The 22655-nt window shown below is 42.2% G+C and overlaps 1 protein-coding gene and 1 long non-coding RNA gene across 2 annotated transcripts in view; one reads left to right on the plus strand and one right to left on the minus strand.

The window, feature by feature from the left end:
- LOC145411884 (uncharacterized) overlaps positions 1-22655 on the minus strand; it is a 347667-nt gene that overhangs the window by 58843 nt on the left and 266169 nt on the right. The window lies entirely within an intron of this gene.
- LOC145411838 (uncharacterized) lies at positions 585-15896 on the plus strand. Its single transcript, XM_080281797.1, has 6 exons — positions 585-616; positions 1099-1165; positions 3719-3797; positions 7115-7281; positions 12439-12625; positions 15821-15896. The coding sequence occupies exons 1-5, from the start codon at positions 585-587 to the stop codon at positions 12481-12483; spliced, it is 390 nt and encodes a 129-aa protein (XP_080137923.1). The 3' UTR covers positions 12484-12625; positions 15821-15896.

The following is a 22655-nucleotide window of genomic DNA, read 5'->3' on the forward strand; positions in this document are numbered from 1 at the left end:
TTGGCTTGATATAAAGTGGCTCTAAGAGTTTCGCATGCCTAGACAACTAATCTTATAGGAAATAAAATGAGACAATATCACCTCTGGATATCTGAGTGCATCTGAAGTATTGGTACACCTGATGCTGCACACATGCACGACGCACCACCTCACCTGAAGTTGCCACCGATCCAATTTAAAGCACCACTAACTACAATCTATGAGCCACTTTGTACGGCTCGGTTATGTATAAGTTTTAGCTTGTGTAATTATAACAAGATGGGTTTGCTAAGAAAAAGTTATAAGGAATACTACAATACCTTATTTATTTACACTAAGCAACCGCACTTGTCCCCACACACACACACACACACACACACACAGTTTATGGAAGAAGAGGGAGAGGAGGGGGACGTGGGGGGCTTTTGAGGGGGGAAAGGAGGGGAATGAGGAGGCAGCGGTAGAGAAAGGAGGGGGATGTCTTCATCTGTTTCAAAATTCACAGTAAAAAAGGTACAACTTAGTGATATGAGAACTGAATGATAAAAACAGCCTCAGGGCAATGTGATGGAAAATATGAACGAAGAGAAAGGCCAGCTGCAGAGATGAACGATAAGTATCCAGAGGCGAACGTTGGGTAAGATGAAGAACGTGTATTTTTCATCCAGTGTTTTTATTTTTCATTATGGTTCGCACTTGATACACATATTGGAAATAATGTTAAAGCTTTACATCAGTTTAACAAGCTGCTAATGCGTTTGTGATACATCAATTAATATGAGTTTCTTTGTTAAAATCATGTGGCAGGAACTTTTACAGAGGCCAACTTTTTCGAAAACTTCACGGACAGTCAGGCGACCACCGTCGTGGATCACAGCACACACTTTCCCTGGGACAGCGTTGCCAGACGTATGATAATTATCGTACATTTACGATAATTTGGCACTATGTACGTGTACGATACCATGATACGATAATGCGATAATTTATGTATTTGTGCAATATTTCATTCAAATAATGCGATATTGTTTCCATAATTAATACTTTGGAGGATTTTCATTAAATAACTTATATACCTGTCTAACATTTCATAAACATATGATATAAGATCCTGGTCAGGGTAGCGTACGTGCCGCGTACTACAAACTCAAGTGTCGAGTTCCTGTCCTTGTGTATCGTTCTCTGTGTGAGTGTCATAGGTCTACCCCTGTTCAGTTCCCATTGGCCTGCGGCTGACTCCATGAGTCATGTCTGTAAGGGCTGTTTTATCATGGCTGATTCAAGTGGGGGCTTATAATATTAGCTTTCAGTGACTTTTGGTCTTCATTACCTCACTGTGCACTCACCTTCACTCGTCATTTTCTGAAGTTTGTTTCCCTTTCTTGCTTACAACGTTGGGTCTGGTTAGTACTTGGACGGGTGACCGCCTGGGAACACCAGATGCTGTTGGCATCCCTACGTGTCAAGTGGGGTTGGTGGAGGATTAGTGCCCCTCCCTGTAAAACAATTAACTCTAAGCCATTGGCCACCCCGTCAGGGATACATGGCGTCGGCAATGAATGAATGAATATGTTTCCCTTTCGGAGATAATGACTTGTTCACTAGTCCACGTTATTTTTTTCTTTGTGTGGATATGCTTTCGAGTGTTTCGGTAGTCCCAATATATGCCATAATTTATTTATTTCATATATGTGAAAGAAAGGTAATTTGCATAAAATCAGTGCTTAAAACCAGTGTGCAACTATAGTTACTCAAGATGGGTTAGCCTCTGCCTTAAGTTGCAGGCTCAGTGTAGGTCATTAGACTATACGATTTAGATATTAAGTAAAGTTACCCTTAAGTACCCAATATGCATTATTTATGTGCGTATATGTAGTAGTAATGCGGCCAGATGGGATAAATTGTGGGGGAAAGGCTTTCGTTCAATGTGTGCGATAATTTTTATTAAAAAACGATAATTTTAACATGCCTTGTACGATAATATGGGCTTGGGAATCTGGTAACGCTGCTTTCCCAGCGTGATCGTCGTCTCTTCACATGGAAGGCCGGCCAGATTTGGGATTGTCTGTGGTGGATGTTCTTCCGATTTGAATCGCTGGAGCCGCTTGTGATACTGTGTGGAGCTCAAACTGTCCTCCCCAGAAGCCTGTTGCAGCCTCTGAAAAGTTTCTGTAAAAGTTTTTCCCAATCTTCAAGGTCCTTCATTGTTCAACCTGCAACAAATCAAGTGCAATAAAAAACACACATTCACTCAGGTACGTGTATCTCGATGTCTTAATGGAGTGATGCGGCAAGTGTTAGACTATAGCTCAAAGTTGCCGCTACACAGCACTCCCACTGCAATCACACGAAGCCGGCTATAATAACTCAAAGACAAACAGCCTACGGGATTAGGCTATGGTGACTGGCTATAGATAGATAGTGGTAACAGTAGCAGTTGTTTATAGTATAGCGTGTCACACATGCGCACTTCCCCTTTATGGAGCAGTTCTCTACTGTACAAGGAAATCAGTGATATGGGTCTACATGCTGTATACTGATGTAGGCTATAGTGCACTGGCGTCATTACCTTCATATTATCTTTAGGTGCCAAGGGGTGGGTAGGTTTTATTTTTCATGGAATGTTGCTCGCCAAGGAACGAGTACCTGGTGAGAGAGAGAGAGAGAGAGAGAGAGAGAGAGAGAGAGAGAGAGAGAGAGAGAGAATTATGTACAATGACTGTCTTGTACTATAGCCTATGCAGTGTGTATAGTAGCAGAGAGAGAGAGAGAGAGAGAGAGAGAGAGAGAGAGAGAGAGAGAGAGAGAGAGAGAGAATTATGTACAATGTCTTGTACTATAACCTATGCAGTGTGTATAGTAGCAGAGAGAGAGAGAGAGAGAGAGAGAGAGAGAATTATGTACTATGACAACGTCTTGTTCTATATCCACCCCTGGGGAGGGGGGAAACAATACTTCCCCAGCATCCCTGCTTGTCGAAAGAGGCGACTAAAAGGGGCCTGTTTGTCTCCAATCTTTTTCTCCTTACTGTCCTCTTCTCCTCTTCTGTCCTACCTCTTTTCTTGATATTTTCGTGTTTCTTGCAGTTTATTTTCCCTGTACTCCTACAGTGCCATATAGCCATATTGCTTGGTGCTAATGCTTCAGTATTCCTTGTTCTGTATCTTATATTATGATGTATATAGTAGCAGAGAGAGCATTATGTACCATGACAGTATCTTGCACTATAACCTATATGATATGTATAATAGCAGAGAGAGAGAGAGAGAGAGAGAGAGAGAGAGAGAGAGAGAGAGAGAGTTTTAAATCTCGCGGGTCAACTCATCTTTTCTCAACCTCTGTGTTTCTCTAATATCGAGTTTCTTAACATTTCCGTATAGATATTGATGTATAGAAACGTACTCTTGAAGAAATTAGGCAGGAAATAAGTATGAAAACTATATTACCAAAATTTAATTTAAAAAAAATACAGTTCCTCTACAACAATAAATACCTATAGTTGTGTGAAAAACATTATTTTTTTTATATTCATGAAACAAGCACGTGTGATGTGAATATAGTGATAATTATGGTAAGTCAAAAGTCGTATGTAAATGTTATATATATTGAAAAATCGGTAAAATTATGAGTTTGTCCCGAAGGCGAGATTCTCCATTGCTCCGGTGTTTTGCTGCTATATAAGGTTTGGCGTCGGTGTTGAAATGTGAATTGTATTTTGAGTGTTTATATTGATATTTAGGATGAAAGGACGCTATATTATGTGTGTATTGGCCACCCAGCCTGCCCTGGCATCTTCTCCGCCTACCAAAACGCTGCAGGTGAGTGTATAATGACAGCTGTAACTTAGGATGTGGGCCACCATGAGGGGGAAGAGGTGAGAGAGGTTTGTCATCGCTTGACAGCTTTGGGCCACCGCTACGGGAATTATGACACTCATACAGGGCAGATATTAAATCCTGATTGCCTTTAATATGATCTGCCTTTGTTTCGAGGTACGGCTGAATCTCCTTGGTGGCTAGTCAAATCAGCCCTGCAGGTTAACTAAAGCTATGGGTACATTGCGTTTAACAGGGATAGCCGAAGCAGAAAAGGGTTTAGGGATCTTTGTCAGGTTGAAATTGACGTATTAGAGAGTGTAAGTGAGAGCTGGAAGAGGAGGGGGAGACCAAGGAATATTTTTTTGTAGTTTGGTTGAAATAGTTTCAGCCAAAAATAATTACGAGATTTTGATTCTTTTTTTTTCAGTTTTTTAGACAGTTTTAAAACACTTTTCTGTTGCATTATCATTGACATTAATTTTATTGTACTGCTGAAGGTTAGGTTAGGTTGTCTTCAAGAGTACAATAAACATTTGTAACAAAAGTGCCAAAAAGTGTCTTAGATTTGTCCAATATTCTGGAAAAATGGATCAAAATCTCGTAATTGTGTTTTTGGCTGAAACAATAATTTTGCCTTTTTTATTTTCATTACCTCATTCCTTTACACATAGTTTGAGTTTTTTTCCGATGGTTTTACATATAATTTGAGTTTGTTTTTAGGCCCATTTTGATTGAAACTGGTGTATTTTACCATTGTCTCCTGCATCACCACCACGGCGAAGGACGTTAACAATAAACCCAAGGATGGTAGTTAACGAGGCATGCCACCACTTTATTTTGCCAGGTTTTCCTGTTTTTTCCTGCCAGTTCCTTCTGGATTTTTTAAATGATATTTTCTGTGTGTATTTTAAAGTTTTGATGTGTGTTATTTCTTTTATAAGTAGTGAATTGTTTGGCCATGTCAAGAGGATGTAGAATGAGAGACTAATGAGGAGTGTATGTGAGTGAGGTGGAGGCAGGGAGAGGGAGAAGGAGGCTGAGGATGAGATGGAGGGATAGAGTGGAGAGGTATATGAGGGAGGGTGGTGTGAGCTGGGGGAGGGCAGTGAAGTGGTGGGGGACAGGGTGACATGGAGGCACTTTGTTTGTGGCCACCCCTTACGGGATTAAAGCGTCTGGCAATAGATGGAATAACAATCGTGTTTAAAAAGCAGCCTTTGTTTATAATCACAACTGCCGATTGACACCAAAAGCAGGTTGGCATTTTGTGACGCCAGCTGGACAATCATCTAATTTCTTTTATGGTAATTGATCCTAACCCAGCTGAATTTAATCTAACCTAATTTATCCCAGCCTGACCTACTTCACCTTTACCTGACCTTATGATGGCTGTCTTGGAACACCATTTTGTCACATACTTAATCTCATGTGTTAATTTATCCTAACCCAGCTGAATGTAATTTAACCTAATTTATCCTAACCTGACCTACTTCACCTTTACCTGACCTTATGATGGCTGTCTTGGAACACCATTTCATTACATACTTAATCTCATGTGTTAATTTATCCTAACCCAGCTTCCTTTATCATAATGTAATTTAATCTCATTTATTGTAATTTAACCTCATTTATAACCTAATCTAACCTCTTAACGCAGACTAACGTAACCTATCATAAACTAACCTAACCTAACCCGATTTCTTGTAACCTAAACTAACCAAACCTAACCTCATCTCAGTTGTAATCTAACCTGACCTAACCTCAGTTCAGCCAACCTGACCCACTCAGATTTATTCCATTGCTGAAATGCAGTTGGCTGCAGAGAATTTGTGAAAACTTCATGATTTGTAACAGCAGCCTTGGCAAACTCTGATTCTCACATTTCAAAGCTGCCACACTGATGCTATTGTAAAAAAAAAAAAAAAAAAAAAAAAAAAAAAAATGGAAAGGACATGGTGAAAGGCCAAGAAATGTGATTCAAAATAAATAGTAGTTATTGTTAGTGTTTCAAATGCCATAAATCCAGTCGTACAAGACTTTACAATTTTGGAATCAAGAATAGTGATTAAAAATAAGAGTATCATAATGTTGTTTCAAATGCCATAATGTATGAGGATCAAATCATATAAGACTTCATAATTTTGGAAACAAGAAAAGTGATAAAAAACTAGTATCATAATGTTTGAAATGCCATAAAGTAAGAGTATCCAATCATACGATACTTCACAATTTGGAATGATAAAGTAGTTTCAAATGCCATACAATAGAGTACTGTACGTGTGGGTTCAGTTACATGTTTGTCTGCTATACAAGAGATCGATGATGTGAGAATGGGCAATGTAGACCCAGGTTCAGTGATGCTGGTGGGATCAGTTAACCTAACCTGATTTTTCCCGTAAGTTTTATTATCTGTCTGTCTGTTGTCAGACACCTAAATCCCATAAGAGGTGGCCACAAACAAATCACCTCCATGTCACCCAGTCCCCCACCATTTCACTGCCCAGCTCCCACCTCACCCCCCCCCCCATCTCATACACATACTCCATCATACAGTACATACCCCCCCCCCCTGCATTATATGAGCATCATATCCATTATCAAAGCAGTCGTCCATTAACACACCAGTCATATAACAGGACCCGCCTGTATCCAGTCTTGTGAGGGTGACAGGGTTCAGGAAATCCATAACTCTGACGTCATCACAACATTGGTGAGAGTGGGACACAGGCATCTCTGGTGGTGCCTGTCATTTAATGCATATTTTGTGTGTTTAGGGACAGACAGCCTTCATACTAAACAGCACATTTATGCATTTGTGAAGCATCTGAATCAGTCAAGAGATTAGTGATTTTTATTATTATTATTATTATTATTATTATTATTATTAATAAGAGATGGTACAGTATATTTTGTGTGTTTAGGGACAGACAGCCTCCATACTAAACAGCACATTTATGCATTTGTGAAGCATCTGAATCAGTCAAGAGATTAGTGATTTTTATTATTATTATTATTATTATTATTACTAATAAGAGATGGTACAGTATATTTTGTGTGTTTATGGACAGACAGCCTCCTTACTAAAAAACACATTTATGCATTTGTGAAGCATCTGAATCAGTCAAGAGATTAGTGATTTTTGTTATTTTTATTATTATTATTATTATTAAAAGAGATGTTAATTTCTCTGGGAGGAGGGCAGTGAATTGCAGGGGACAAGGCGACATGGAGGCGATCTGTTTGTGGCCACCCCTTACAGGATTAAGGGTCGGACAATAGATAGATAGACACCAATGGCTTTATTTTTACCTGCACAGATAGTGCTGAACCAACCTGCCTGCTATTACCCCAACCTTCCTTCCATCAAAATGCACCAGAGAGTCAGCAAGGAGTAAGTAGGAAATCAGCAAGGAGTCAGCAGGAAATTGCCAAGAAGTCAAAGGAAATCAGCAAGGAGTCAGGAGGAAGTCAGCAGAGACATCAGGTATAGTTCTTTCATCTGAACTTGGCAAAGATTTTAATTCCTTTGCAGCTTATTTCCCTTAGGTCAGTGGCAGAAAAAGGCAATACTGTACTAGTGCTCTACATCCTTTCCGTAGCACTTCTTTGTGATTAGCATTGTATCCTTGCATTACTCTGTTTATTACAAATCAGAATTTTAATTGGAGAGATGGTAATTTTGGCCAGAGAGATGGTAATTTTGGCCAAAGATGGTAGTTTTGGCCAGAGAGATGGTAGTTTTGGCCAGAGAGATGGTAGTTTTGGCCAGAGAGATGGTAGTTTTGGCCAGAGAGATGGTAGTTTTGGCCAGAGATGGTAATTTTGGCCAGAGAGATGGTAGTTTTGGTCAGAGAGATGGTAATTTTGGCCAGAGAGATGGTAATTTTGGCCAGAGAGATGGTAGTTTTGGCCAGAGAGATGGTAGTTTTGGCCAGAGTGATGGTAGTTGTGTACCAAGTCATAGTAAAAGGGTGTAGTGTACCTAACTTCCCCAAGGTCTGGTATACTTGTCAGTTAATCCATAAACTGTAATTTTTCTCAATTACCATAACACTTTCCTGGGCCAGCCAGGCCTAACTTTTCTACCCCATTCTCAGACCAGGAGTGACTTGCCAAAGAAATGAAGCTGTTTTGCCTTTGGGGCTGCATGCATTTACTGCTGACACATTGCACAAAATGTGTAGCCTATACACTTTTGCCTTGATGTAATGTTGCACCCATTCTTCATATACCGGTATATATATATATATATATATATATATATATATATATATATATATATATATATACAGTAATCACTCCAATATCCGACGTAATAGAGCCATAGGCAGGTCCGGATATTGGGCCCCAGCTTATGGATGTGATAGGAAGCGTTGTGAGGAACACACTGAGGTGGTTTGGCCATGTGGAGAGGATGGAGGGTGAAAGACTGACGAAGAGAGTGTATATGAGTAAGGTGGAGGGTGGAAGAGGGAGGGGGAGACCGAGGATGAGATGGAGGGATGGGGTGGAGAGGTATATGAGAGAGGGGGGTGTGAGTTGGGAGCAGGGCAGTGAAATGGCGGGGGACAGGGCGACTTGGAGGCGATTTGTTTGTGGCCACCCCAAACGGGATTGAGGCGTCTGGCAATAGATAGATAGATAGATAGCTTATGGACTTGTACTTATGGACCCTAACTCAGAGAAACACCTATACAACTCCCTCTGGACATGCATAGCAGTTACTTAACACCCAAATCACACCAATAAGGCACATAAATGACAAATAAATGCAAAAGAAACAAAATGAGGGTTTAGAAGTATGTTCATACATTAATAAACATTCTGGTACTTATGGACCCTAACCTAGCCTAACTCTGAAAAACACATTCCTTCTGCACATGCATGAGGTAAGTATAGTATGGAAAACAGTACAGTATGAAACATTCTGGTAAGTATAGTATGGAAAAAAGTACAGTATGAAACATTCTGGCTACTTACAGCAAGTCCCTGGCCACCTCGATGAATAACTGCCTCCTCTCGGACTCTGACAGTAAGAACAATTTCCTGAAGCACTTGCAGTACACTCTTCCTGAAGTCTTGCACTGAACTTAGTCAATAACACACAGAAGTCCGTTCTCTTCACAGTGTTCACTTTAGTCCAAATAATGTTCCATTTACTTTAAGTGTTGCACATTAACTTTTCCCAAGTTTTTTTAATTTTCCAAAGCCAAAACAAAGAAGGTTATTTACGTTAAATTTTGTTTCCACTGAGTCTTTTCTCTCATTTCGAAAACCTTAACACAACACACTGTTTTTTTCACTGCACAACACTCTAAATTCCCATGTGGTCTAGTGGAGAAGTTCTTGCTGTTTATTCACTGTCAGAGTCTGAGAGTATCACTGGCAGGTGACCAAGGGGTGCATCGGTGGGTCGTGGTGATGGCATACCGACTACAGAAGACTCTGAAGATAGCCGCAAACTCACATCGAGCGGTGACTCCACTGTAGCTGATGTGCTGGGCTGTGGCTTGGAGCATGAGGGCCTGTCTTGGGGAGGCAACGGAGTGGAGCCAGGGCTGGGCACAGCGGGGGTCACGGGCCTGAAAAAACTGTCAATGGTTGACTGACGCAAGGACCGACGATTCTGGCGATTGATGATGCGCTGCCGGAAAGCACGCACTTCCTCCACGAGTCCCAAGGGCCCCATCTCCCTGTCGCAGTCCGGGTGTTCCAGGTAGTCTAGGACGCACTCTAGATGTTCCCGGAGTGCGCTCAGCTTGGGGATGGCTGAAATAGTGTCCTGCTGAGAGGAGTCCACATCATCGTCGCCTTCAGCGTCAGAATCTTCAAGTTCGGGACTGACGCCAGAACCGAAGACGCGATCTCGATATCAGACAACGTCTGATACCCAGGATCGCCCTCGTTGTCGTCCAACCACTCACGAACATCGTCCACATCAACAACGTCGCCGTGCGTACGTAGCCGTGCATGGAAGTCATCCACGTCAAAGCCCAGAAAATCGTACTCCACATCTGTTCCGAGAAGCAGACGAGACCAACCATTTTCAAGAGTTTTCACAGGGACTTCCTTCCATGCACTAGCCCAGTTGTAGATTGCAGACTTGATGTTGTAGCGGCGAAGGCTTTCCAAAGTCTGCTTGCCTCGAGTGTCACGTCCTTCCCTGTGCTCGTCCTCGTCCTCGAGAACAACCATCACCTCGTCCAGGAACTTCCGACGGTACAGGCGCTTTGTTGCCACGATCACTCCTTGGTCCATGGGTTGAATGAGAGCAGTCGTATTAGGTGGCAGAAACATGCACCTAATACGGCCATTCTCGGCAACCAAGTCCTTGTCGCACGGGTGGGCAGGTGCATTGTCGAGCAGAAGGAGAGCCTTTACCTGGTCGCGAGGGATTCCCAGTGTCTTCGTCTGGTACTGGATGACCTCCTTGACGAAGTGACGGTGAAACCAGTCTTTGAAAATCACAGCTGTGAACCATGCCTTCAAAGAATGGTACCAAACAACAGGAAGGACATCCATCACCCCACGAAGGCACCGAGGCTGCTTTGCATGGCCAACAACAACGGGCTTAAGCCGGTGCATGCCGTTAGCATTGGCACAACACAAAGCAGATATCCGTTCCTTGAAAAGCTTGCGGCCAGGTACACGCTTCTCCGTCTCATCGGCTAGAGTGTTCGTTGGCAGCGAGCGATAGAATAGGCCAGTTTCGTCTGCGTTATAGACTTGACCGAGAGTGAGGCCCTCCCTGTCGATCAAGCCTTTCACCTTGTGCCGAAACTCATCCACTCCATCCTCGTTAGCGTCCAATGCTTCGCCATGTGCTTTACGGTTAGTAAGGCCATGTCGTAACTTGAACGCGAAGAGCCAACCCTCGGATGCCTTGAAGTCAAGGGCGTCGTGAAGCCTTGCAAACTTCTCAGCAGCAGCCTTCAGCTCTGTTCCACGTACCATCACACCAGCTGCACATTGCTGTCGATACCAAATCAACGTGGAGCAGTCGATCTCTGCATACTTGGGGGTAAACATAACCTTCCTCTCCACGTTGCGTTTGCTTCTCGACGAGAAGTCAGCCGTGTACTGCATGAGCTTGTCTCGGGAACGCTTGATATCGAACAAAGTCGACCGGGCCAGGTTGAACTCGCGGAGAATGCGTGAAGAAGACCAACCCGCATCAACTTCCTCCAATATCTCCCATTTCTTCTCCAGAGTCAACTCCACTCTCTTCCTTTTCTCAGGAGGCGGGGCCATCATCACACACACTAAGAGTAGGGCAGAGAGCAGCAGGAGGCCTTGCAGCAAGTACGGCACCACCACAAAAGCGAGCACGTGGGCAGCCATGGCGAACAGCGTAGGTCTAGTCGCGGTGAGAGACAGGCGGGAAGTGGGGAGAATGCAGCGGCTCTCTATCGGACGTCGGAGGAATGACAACCAAAACAATGCTCTCACACGGCGCGCGCGGCAAGTTCAAATTACGGACGGCAAAAAATCGATTTTTTTTTAAATTTTTTTGGATTTTCGGACCATTTTGGGAATGTTGGATCCCAGGACGATAAGGTCCGGGTAGTGGGGATGTTCGGTTATTGGGTGTCCGGATATTAGAGTGATTACTGTATATATATATATATATATATATATATACAGTATATATATATATATAATATATATATATATATACTTTTTTTGTTGTGATAGTAATGTACAACGTATTTTGCATATGGTGTATAGTAATATGAAAATTTCATCCAATTTTGACCATAAAAAACTGCAAAACATGCACATTGGCAAAAATATTGGGAATGCATAAAAAAATACAATGTGTATATACACATCAAGGGGAATTATTTATTCAATATTTGATGATACTAACAATATACAATTGATTTTACTCGTCCCATAAAACTTCCAGCTCTTGATGATGATGTTTGACCCCCTTAAAAAAAAGTACAGCATGCGTTAAAAATCTGCAATGTATAATGACAGCCAAGATTTGTGATTATTTGCTGTATCATAATATGATAGGGGTAGGTGGTGGCGACCATCATCCACTCACTTGATGTAGTACTGCCTACTGCTTTCTTGGCCTTTATCATTCTTTTTCTGTGCCTGCCCTCCTCTCTTCCTATTTCTCACCATCATCCACTCACTTGATGTAGTACTGCCTACTGCTTTCTTAGCTTTTATCATATTTTTTATGTGTCTGCCCTCCTCTCTTCCTATTTCTCCCATCTTTCCTGTCACTTCTTATTGCTTTTCTTTCCTTTACAGGTGGCTTTACATTGAGTGACAAGCCAAATGGTTTCCTGTAAGCCAAGAGACCATTTACAACGCTGGGTGGTAACCATATAACCAAACCCTACGTGCTCCCTACTTGTCAACAAGTGGGTTGGTGGAGGGTTAGTGCCCCTCCCTGTAAAAGAATAACTCAAAGTCAAATGGCCACCCCTTACGGGATTATGGCGTCTGGCAATAGATAGATAGATAAATAGATATCAAAATATATGAAATAAGGTAGATACCATAAACATTTCAGTTCTTGGATGGAAAATAACAAAATAAATGATGTGCCTCTGCGTCATGGGCCTGGAATGGTGTTAAACAGCTGAGGTAAGATTTGCCTAATGTTATTTTGCCTTTACAGATGGATGTGACTGGACTTGGCTGGTTGTACCTGAGGGAGTCCTGATGTTGCTGCCATCATTGGGTCAGAAGTCAGCAGGAAGGCAAGAGTCATCAGGGAGAGCAGGAGGAAGTCAAGAGAGTCAGCAGAGTCATCAGGGAGTATATACAGTTGACTCATTCCTCCTCCCTCACACCCAGTACAATAAGTGTGTGCATGTGTGTGTGTGTGTGTGTGTGTGTGTGTATTTACCTATTTGTAGTATACAGGAATTGAGCAATGCTCGTGTTGTCCTGTCTCCATATCCACATTTTATGTAGTATACTTTTACACACATGAATGTTTTTTGCCTGCACCACCTCTTTGTCTAAGTCATTCCAAATACTGTATTTACCTAATATACCTAATTGTGATATACAGGAAATGTGCTATGCTCGTGGGTTCCCGGCGCTGTATCTCAATAAGTCAAATTTAGCTTTAAACTCGTTAAAGTTTTTAGACTGGACGATCTCTTTGTCCAGGCTATTCCACAGGTCTGTACATCTATAAGGAAAACTATATTTCTTGATATCCTTCAAGCAGCTTGACTTCTTCAATTTCCTTCCATGTCCTCTTGTTGCTGTCTTATCCCTTACAAACAGATCTTCCCGGTCAATTTTATCTACTCCTATCATGGTCCTGAAAACTGCAATCATGTCTCCCCTCTTTCTCCTTGCCTCAGGCAAATCCATCTTTTCCAGCCTGTCTCTGTATGGCAGATCTGTCAGACTGGGGACCATCTTGGTTGCTGTTCTTTGTATTCTCTCAATCTTGTTTATATCTTTCTTTTTGTGTGGGCACCACACTACCGCTGCATATTCCTACCTGGGGCGGATCATGGCCACTATCAATTTTTTCATCATCTCCTCATCCATATAATGAAAAGCTACGGTACTCTTATGTTAGTCAGGAGTTTATACGTCTCTCTAACTGTCTTGTTAATGTGATTTTCAGGTGACAAACTATCCTGGACCAGCACTCCCAAATCTTTCTCTTCTCTGGCTTTTGTGATTGGTTCATTACCCATCAAATAATTCAGTGATGGTCTCCTGGTACTTTTACCCATTTCCAATATTTTACATTTCTTGACATTAAATTTCATTTCCCACATCCGGCTCCAGTTGTGTATCCTATCCAGATCCTCCTGCAGTATTTTACAATCCTCCTCAACCTCTACCTTCCTCAAGATCTTTACATCATCAGCAAACAGACTTGCATAACTGTTCACTCCATCTACCATATCATTTACGTAAATCAGGAACATTACTGGCGCCAACACTGAGCCTTGAGGGACTCCACTTGTTACTTCCCTCCATCCAGACATCTTTTCCTTTATTACTGTCCTCATTTGTCTGTCTCTCAAAAAGTCTCTCATCCATTCCAGAAGTTTCCCCTTTAGTCCTCCTATATATTCTAGTTTCCACATTAGTCTCTTATGAGGTACCTTGTCAAAGGCCTTCTCCAAGTTGAAATACACCCAGTCCACCCAACCATCTCTCTCCTGTACCACATCAATCGCTCTTGAGTAAAAGCTTATCAAGTTGGAAACACATGACCTTCCACTTCTAAATCCAAACTGACTTTCAGCCAAAATATTCATCTCTTCCAGATATTTTATCCATCTGTCTTTCAGGATTCTCTCACACAATTTTGCGACCATGCTGGTTAGACACTGGTGTATAATTCAGGGGTTCTTCCCTGTTTCCTCCCTTATAAATTGGTACCACATTTGCCCTCTTCCATTCTTTTGGCACTTTCCCCTCTTCCAGTGAGCATACAATTAAGCTGTGAATTTTATCCGCCAGTTGTTCTCTGCATTCCTTCAGTACCCAATTAGAAATTCCATCAGGTCCTGGGGCTTTCCTTACATCTTGAGTTTCCAGTAATTTATACACTTCCTGTACCTCCACTTTTATATCTTTTATCACCGGTACATTTCTAATCACTCCCTACCCTTCCACAAACTCCTTTTCTTTAGTGAAAACTGACTGGAAACGTTTGTTCATTATTTCAGCTTGCATTGCTGCATCTTTATAGACCTCTCCTTCTACTTTCAATCTGGTGATTCCTTCCTTTTGTTTCAGTTTGCCATTAACAAATCTATAAATCAGTTTGGGTTCATCCTTACATTTGTCTGTTATACCTTTTTCAAAATTCCTTTCTTCTTCTCAACGTATTCTTGTGTGTTCATTTCTTGTTCTTTTATATTCTTCCTTTGTTCTGTTGTTACCTCTCTTTCTCCAGTTGTTCCACGCCTTATCTCTCCCTTTTTTTGCTATCATACACCTATTAAACCACTCCTTTTTCCTGTTTTCTTTCCCCCTTACTCTTGGTACAAATTTTTCCACTCCCAAATTATACAGGTCTAGAAAGATATTCCACTTCCTCTGTATCTCTCTTGTTTCTCTGAATTTTCTCCAATCCGCATTTTCAAAAAAGTTTCTCAATCCTGTAAAATTTGCTTTCCTAAAGTTGTATCTTCCTTGCCTATAAAGCTTGTCTCTTGGCTCCACGTGTGTGTGTGTGTGTGTGTGTGTGTTTATCAGTGTGTTGTTAGGCGTGTGTTTGGTCATTGTCAGGCCAGTGTAGGGAAGGGCAGGGCAGGCTTGGGAGAGTCATTAGGGTGGCTCTGTGTACGATGCTTATGATATTTTTTTCCCCATTGGCTCTGTGTCTTCCGTAGCGTTTTACTGTTGTGGCTCCACCCTGGTCTGTGTGGCTGAGCAGACCCATCAACCACCAGGAAGCAGGTGCATTTGTGTGTCAGATGTGCTTTGCTGGGGTTGGAACATGGCAGGGTGGAGGGACAATGGAAGAGGCTTAGTGCCCAAGAGGATGATGTGTGTATGGGAGATATGGAGGAGTAGTCTCTGCCTGGACTTGCACTGCTTGATCCCAGCCATGTTTAATTTTCAGAATTGCACTGTATTTTGAACCTCATAAATTACATAATACACTGTACCCCAAATGAGTTGAATCAGTTGTCTGCTGCAGCAACCATAAAGTAAATGTTTTGGCATGTCACCCTGATCCCACAGCATTTTGTTTCCTTTATAAAGGCTCCAACACGCTTGCATGCATCCGCCTTGGTCACCTCATGGTGGCTCTCCCTGCTGCTTAATCTCTGGCAGCCTCCCTATTCAGTCCCTTATCCCTGAGGTCACTGTGACCTTGTCTCGGGTCTTTTTCAGTCTGCTTCTTGCAGCCGTACCCATAACGTTAACACTTCTCACTTGCTGCAGCCAGTTGTTAAATATATATTAGTATTAAACAGAATTTTTAGGTGTAATACACAAAATATATCATTAGGGGAGTTATTAGATTTTTTTCTTTTTTTCCCTACTAATTATTACCCGTATTTCAGAACACTGGCAGGAAAGAGAAGATGTTGAAGAGAGATGGGGTGGAGAGGTATACCAGTGAAGATGGATGGAGGCTGGGCGGCCTGATAGCACAGGGAAGGTTGACACAGAGGAAGTGGATGGAGGCTGGGTGGCCTGATAGCACAGGGAAGGTTGACACAGAGGAAGTGGATGGAGGCTGGGCGGCCTGATAGCACAGAGAAGGTTGACACAGAGGAAGTGGATGGAGGCTGGGTGGCCTGATAGCACAGGAAAGGTTGACACAGAGGAAGTGGATGGAGGCTGGGCTGCCTGATAGCACAGGGAAGGTTGACACAGAGGAAGTGGATGGAGGCTGGGCAGCCTGATAGCACAGGGAAGGTTGACACAGAGGAAGTGGATGGAGGCTGGGCAGCCTGATAGCAGAGGGAGTGTCATCATGGCCACCTGCTTTGGTATTAAAGCATCTGGCCGAAGATAAACAGATGCAGTGAGATATAGTGAGTTCAAAAAAGAAATTGTTATGTTAATGGGGGCGCTCACCTTCCACTAACTCGATGTAGTGTTGCTCTCGGGTGTCTGCCCTTTCCTCTCCTCCATCCTTCTTTCCTTCCATCCTCTTCTGTCATTCTTTCCTTCATTCTTTCCTCATCCTTCTGCCTACAGTTAACTTTACACTCCCTCTTCTGTCATTCTTTCCTTCATTCTTTCCTCGTCCTTCTGCATACAGGTGACTTTACACTCCCTTTTCTGTCTTTCTTTCATTCTTTCCTCTTCCTTCTGCCTGTGGGTGACTCTACACTAAGTGACAAGCCAGATAGTTTCCTGTACACCAGGAAACCATTTACTACGCTGGGTGGTAACCATATAACCAAATTTTGGCGCCTGGTGGTTTAGTGAGTAATTATTGCGCTCCAATCGGATTGAGCCGGTGAAGGTTTGTATCCAAGGGATGGTTGGGGGTTTATTGCTCATGTAATGCCACTCAGGGATGAGTGAGGCTGGTCACTCACGTCTATAATGTCAGGACCAACTTGCCTAGCCCCGGGCTCCTACGCTTCTCATGGGGCAATGTAGGATTGGATGGTGATGATGATGATGATGATGATATGTTGGCCTGTGTCAAATTTGTAGTACTTGATAATGTAAAGTACTGTAATGTATTTTGGGTTTACTCTGTTATTATTATTATTATTATTATTATTATTATTACTGTTATCCATCCATCCGTCATCCAGTCCTATGTTGCCCCCTGAGGAGCATAGGAGCCTGGGGCTAGGCAAGTTAGTCCTGACATTTAAGATGACTTACCATATTAAAGTTGGGATATATTGTTCACGTAATGCCATTACCCTGTTAATTTCATCCATACTAAATGCTCTCAACTCTCCAACTCGAATTCTTCCCGCTCCTTCTGGCACCTTGCCAAAAATCTTTCTAACAACTTTACCTCATCATCCTTCCCTCCTCTTTTCTACTCTGATGGTTCTGTAGCTATTTCTTCTACTGATAAAGCAGATCTCTTCGCACAGACTTTCTCCTCCAATTCCACCTTAGACGATTCCAGTGCTGTTCCTCCATCACTTCCCCCCTCTGACTTCATCATGGCTGACATTAAAATTTCTTCAGTTGATGTATTTTCTGCCATCACTGGCCTCAGTACTAACAAGGCATATGGGCCTGATGGGGTCCCTCCTGTTGTTCTCAAGAACTGTGCTTCTGTGCTTACACCCTGCCTAGGCAAACTCTTTCGCCTTTGTCTGTCAACTTGTACCTTTCCTTCTTGCTGGAAGTTTGCTCTCATTCAGCCAGTCCCAAAGAAGGGTGACCACTCCCAACCCTCCAACTATCGTCCAATTGCTTTAACGTCCTGTATTTCAAAAGTTTTCGAGTCAATTCTCAATAGAAAAATTTTAAGGCATCTTTCCTATCACAACCTTCTTTCCGATCGTCAGTACGGGTTCCGTCAGGGACGCTCCACTGGCGATCTTCTCACCTACCTTTCAGACTCCTGGTCATCCTCCTTTCGGGACTTTGGCGAAAGCTTGCCATTGCACTTGACATCTCAAAGGCTTTCGATCGAGTCTGGCATAAATCTTTAATTTCCAAACTGCCCTCCTACGGTTTCTATCCTTCTATCTGTGCCTTCATCGCTAGCTTCCTTTCTGGTCGTTCTATAGCCGCTGTTGTAGACGGCCATCGTTCTTCTCCTAGATCTATCAACAGTGGTGTTCCTCAGGGCTCTGTCCTATCACCAACTCTCTTCCTTTTATTCATCAATGATCTTCTAAGCTGTACATCTAACCCTATCCACTCATATGCTGATGACTCCACCCTTCACCTTTCCATTCGGTTCCTGCAACGTCCATCTCAGCAGTTACTTAACAAACAAGGGATGAGGCTATGGCACACCTAATGTCTGACTTGGCTCGTATCTCTGACTGGGGTAAAAATAATATGGTTGTTTTTAATGCATCTAAGACTCAGTTCTTACACCTATCAACCCAACAAAATCTTCCACAGGTATACCCACTAATGTTTAATAATATTCAGCTTAATCCTGCACCATCCTTGAACATGCTTGGGGTTTCATTTACTCGGGACTTATCTTGGAAAGATCATATTACATCTCTTGTAAAATCTGCTTCCAAGAGATTGGGTGTGCTAAGCCGACTCCGCTCTTTCTTTACCCCTGCACAATTGTTGACTCTATACAGGGGTTTTATCCGCCCCTGTGTGGAGTACAACTCTCATGTGTGGGGAGGCTCCCCACATACAGCTCTTCTCAATAGGGTGGAGTCAAAGGCTTTTCGTCTCATTAACTCTCCTCCTCTTAGTGACTCCCTTCAACCTCTGTCTCTTCGCCGCACTGTTGCATCTTTATCTCTTTTCTATCGCTACTTTAATGGTCACTGCTCCTCTGAACTGTCTGCTTGCATTCCTCCACCTCTACGACGGGCGCGTAGCACCCGTCTGGCAGCAAACTCTCATCCCTTTTCTGTCCAACTCTCTAATGCAAGAGTTAACCATTACTCCCAGTCTTTCATTTATGCAACAGGTCAGCTCTGGAACTGTCTCCCTCTGTCTGTATTTCCTGCTGCCTATGATCTCCAGTCTTTCAAACGCAGTGTGTCCAGGCATCTCAAAATGATTGGATCTAGATTTTGGCTCTCTATTGTATTTTGTTTTTCTCTTGGAGGGAACTGTTACTGCGGGCTCATGGCCTTTGGTTCCTTCTTCCTCGCATAAAAAAAAAAAAAAAAAGATCGAGTGACTAAGATATTGAATTATGTATATGACTGGTTTTGTTATTTCTATTATTATTATTATTATTTCAGGCAAATGTCCCAGGCTTCTAGACTGGCTGACTAGCGAATATTATTAAGTCTCCCGTGGCTCCGTGCTCCTTCCACTCAAGAGCCTGCACTTCACACATTCCACGCACAAGATGGCGCCACCGCTGCATTCCTGCGAAGATGAGAGGTCAAGAGGACGACACTTGCTTTTTGTTTGTTTGTTTACTGTAATTGCTTAAAGTTTTGATCCCTCCAACTTGAATGCTCAGTTGTAACTATAGATAACTAGAATACGATGCTAGTCACGAAGAAGGGCTATGAAAAGATATAGAGCTCGTAGTATTTTTTTCTTTTAACTAAGATACATGAAATAAGCTGCAAAAATACGAAAATACGAGCTTACTTAATGTAAATGAATTATAGTACGTTCAGGATGGAGGGAAGGCATTTTGTATTTTGTTTGTGATGTTATAGTGTCTCTCAGGATCCTAGGATCCTCTCTCGGCTGAACCAAATTGTCTGGCGTCAGCTGGAACATGATGCTAGAGTTATGTCGGTCGTGAGGGGGTTAATGGTGACGGTATTGACACTGTCAGGCTCCTATGACTCACTCAGTCGAATAAAATCGTCTGAGTCAGCTGAAATGGGGTACTAGAGTTGTCCCGAGCATCACTCAGGGGGTTAAGATTCTTAACCCTCTGGTGCTTGGGACAACTCTAGTATTCCATTCCAGCTGACAGACGATTTTGTTCGGCTGAGTGAGTCATAGGAGCCTGACAGTTACTACACTCACCATTAACCCCCACATGACCGGCATAACTCTGGTATATCATGTTCCAGCTGACGCCAGACAATTTGGTTCAGCCGAGTGGGTCTGGGGCCTGGGGGGCACTAAATGAAAATATCCAAAAAATATTAAAGGGGGGGCTATATCAATTTTGCCACAGGAGGTATACCAAAATTGGACTTTTTAATAAAACCCCCTCCTCTCTCACTCCCTGTGTTTTGTATATGTCCCTCTCTGTCTGCCTGTGTCTGTCCCACCCTCTGTGTGTGTGTGTGTGTGTGTGTGGTGTGTCTACTGTGTGAAGGTGGCTGTGGCTATGTACGTGTCTTGGTGTGTGTGTGTGGTGTGTCTACTGTTTGAAGGTGGCTGTGGCTATGTACGTGTCTTGGTGTGTGTGTGTGGTGTGTCTACTGTGTGAAGGTGGCTGTGGCTATGTACGTGTCTTGGTGTGTGTATGTAGTAGTGTGTGTAAGTGTCTTGGTGTGTGTATGTAGTAGTGTGTGTAAGTGTCTTGGTGTGTGTGAGCTGAACTGTAAGTAAGGGGCCTTGTGGTTTTAAGGAAAGCCTGCTACGCAAACTTCCCTCAGCCACATTTTACAGAAAACTCTATCACACCGGGAGTTGAACCCGGATCCTCCTGATCAGCAGGCCAGCACCATACTGACCATGCCACCGCGCCTCCATTAGAATACCAGCTGAAACTTCTACTGTATTTTATTTCTTTACATGTTACAAAAAATGGGAAATTGAACAACATGCACAGACTAAACTAAATTGTCATGTACCTATTAATGTCGCTTTAGGAGGAGATATTTCGAAACTTCCTGAGCTACTTGGAATACCTAAGCCTGCAGTTTAATGCTAATCATGAACAAGTGCTATGGAAAGAATATAGAGCAATTGCTACTTATATAAAGGGAGAAAGTAAAAACTGCAACTTAGACTGCTATCCAACGGCAGGACTTAAACGATTAACCATATATTACATAAACTTAACACACTGAGTGACACAGAAACTAAACATATGATACAAATTCTTTAATGAAACTTATAATGAGAGTACAAATGACAAAATATACACTGCACAGGAAGACAGTACAGTACTCATACCTTCTGTGAGAACTCTATGAAAGCCTATCTGTTGTACCGATTTATAAACGGAAGAGATGAATCGTTAAATTTGATCCACAGTAAAAAATAATAATAATAATAATAATGAATACATAAAACAATAAAGACAAACCATATAGACTACATGTCCACCCTAAACTGACAAAAACCTGGCATCTCTCCACCTTGAATGCTGAGCTGTTTCTAGAGATAAAGACTAGATTAGCCTATCATGCAAATCACAATGAAGATCTATGGGGAGGATGCAAAACCATAATACTGTCTTATTCTGCCACTTAGATACAGGAACTAAGCAGCAGAAGGACTAAAATTTGTCAAGGTGAGCCAACTACAATGACACAGATGAAGTCTGAGATTATATAATGTGTAATCATGAACTGATTGCATCATTCAGTAAAGATTACAAAAGGAAAAGTTATCAAATCTGAAAGTGTAAGTACTATACAAGATATGATTAACCTTGTACATCCATATTCTGAGATATGCTTCCTATATCATAGCCTACACACAAATTCATCCCCCTCAACAGTAATGGTATATTCCTGCTGTCTCCTGACTTCCAATCAACTTATGAAACCTCTCTCCTAATTACAGTACAGTAATATGTTAATGAAGGCTGCTAGTAATTACCTTCAGTATGATAATTCTTATTTAAAGGTAGCAGCAATGGTTAATGAAGGATGTAAGGTATGCAGTCCTTCCAGTTCAATATACTATATCTCCAATCAGGCTTTATCCAGTGTCTCTCCTACACATGTTAATACCTTCAGTCTTCACTAGTTTAACTCACAGAGCAGGGATTTTTTTTTTTTTTCATGCCATCTCATGATTATATTTAGCTTTGTATAGACTTCTGGAAGTGTAGGGGTTAGGCACAGCCTCACTGAACTCCTGCAATAGCAGAGACTTTGCATAAGTTGAATAAAATTGCCTTCTGGCACTATGAATAAACTGAAAAGGGCATCACAGGGATTGCAAGAGTTAAAGGGACTCGCGGAGTTTATATCCCCGATGTAAACAAACTACCCATTACAGTTTTTACACACATCCCCTCATTTTTTCCAGCCAATTAACCTACTATGCCTGCCCATGTACAGGATCACATTCGACCTTAAAACCTAAACAGATGGTGTGAATATCGGGGGATTTAAGTAGCACTGCTTACTCGAGTTTAAAGGGACATCTTGGGCACCTGAAGATACACACCGCCGTATATCATCCTTATAGCTAATAATTACAACTTACATCAGCCGACTACACCTCTCGATAATGACAGCAAACACTGATAAACACATAGGCATAAGAATTACCATAATAAGAAGTAGACTAACACCGTAAAGAATAAAATCTTCACTCATCTCCAGCATCTCTCAACGTTGCTCCTATAATGCACCAGTGACGTCACACTTCAAATTAAACATTTACTTATTAACATAGAGAACATAGAGGATGGAAGTAATGAGAGTATAAGTGGCTGGGGAATGGCTGGGAGAAGGAGAGAGGTGAGAAGACAGGAAGAAATCAGTAGGATAGAAGTTGTGGAAGCAATGAAGAAAGTTAAATCGGGGAAAGCCCCAGGAATTGATGGAGTGTGTGGTGAAATGCTGAAGCATGGGGGAGAGATAGTAGTAGAATGGATGTGGA

Source organism: Coenobita brevimanus, chromosome 91, assembly GCF_032717465.1.
Source record: "Coenobita brevimanus isolate Jiangsu-jjx chromosome 91, ASM3271746v2, whole genome shotgun sequence".
Taxonomy (NCBI): Eukaryota; Metazoa; Arthropoda; class Malacostraca; order Decapoda; family Coenobitidae; genus Coenobita; species Coenobita brevimanus.

Coding starts and splice junctions, on each gene's coding strand:
- LOC145411838 (XM_080281797.1), top strand. CDS start 585: ATGAACGATAAGTATCCAGAGGCGAACGTTGG. Junction 617..1,098: donor TATCCAGAGGCGAACGTTGG/GTAAGATGAAGA, acceptor GATCCTGGTCAG/GGTAGCGTACGTGCCGCGTA. Junction 7,282..12,438: donor GAAGTCAGCAGAGACATCAG/GTATAGTTCTTT, acceptor TTGCCTTTACAG/ATGGATGTGACTGGACTTGG.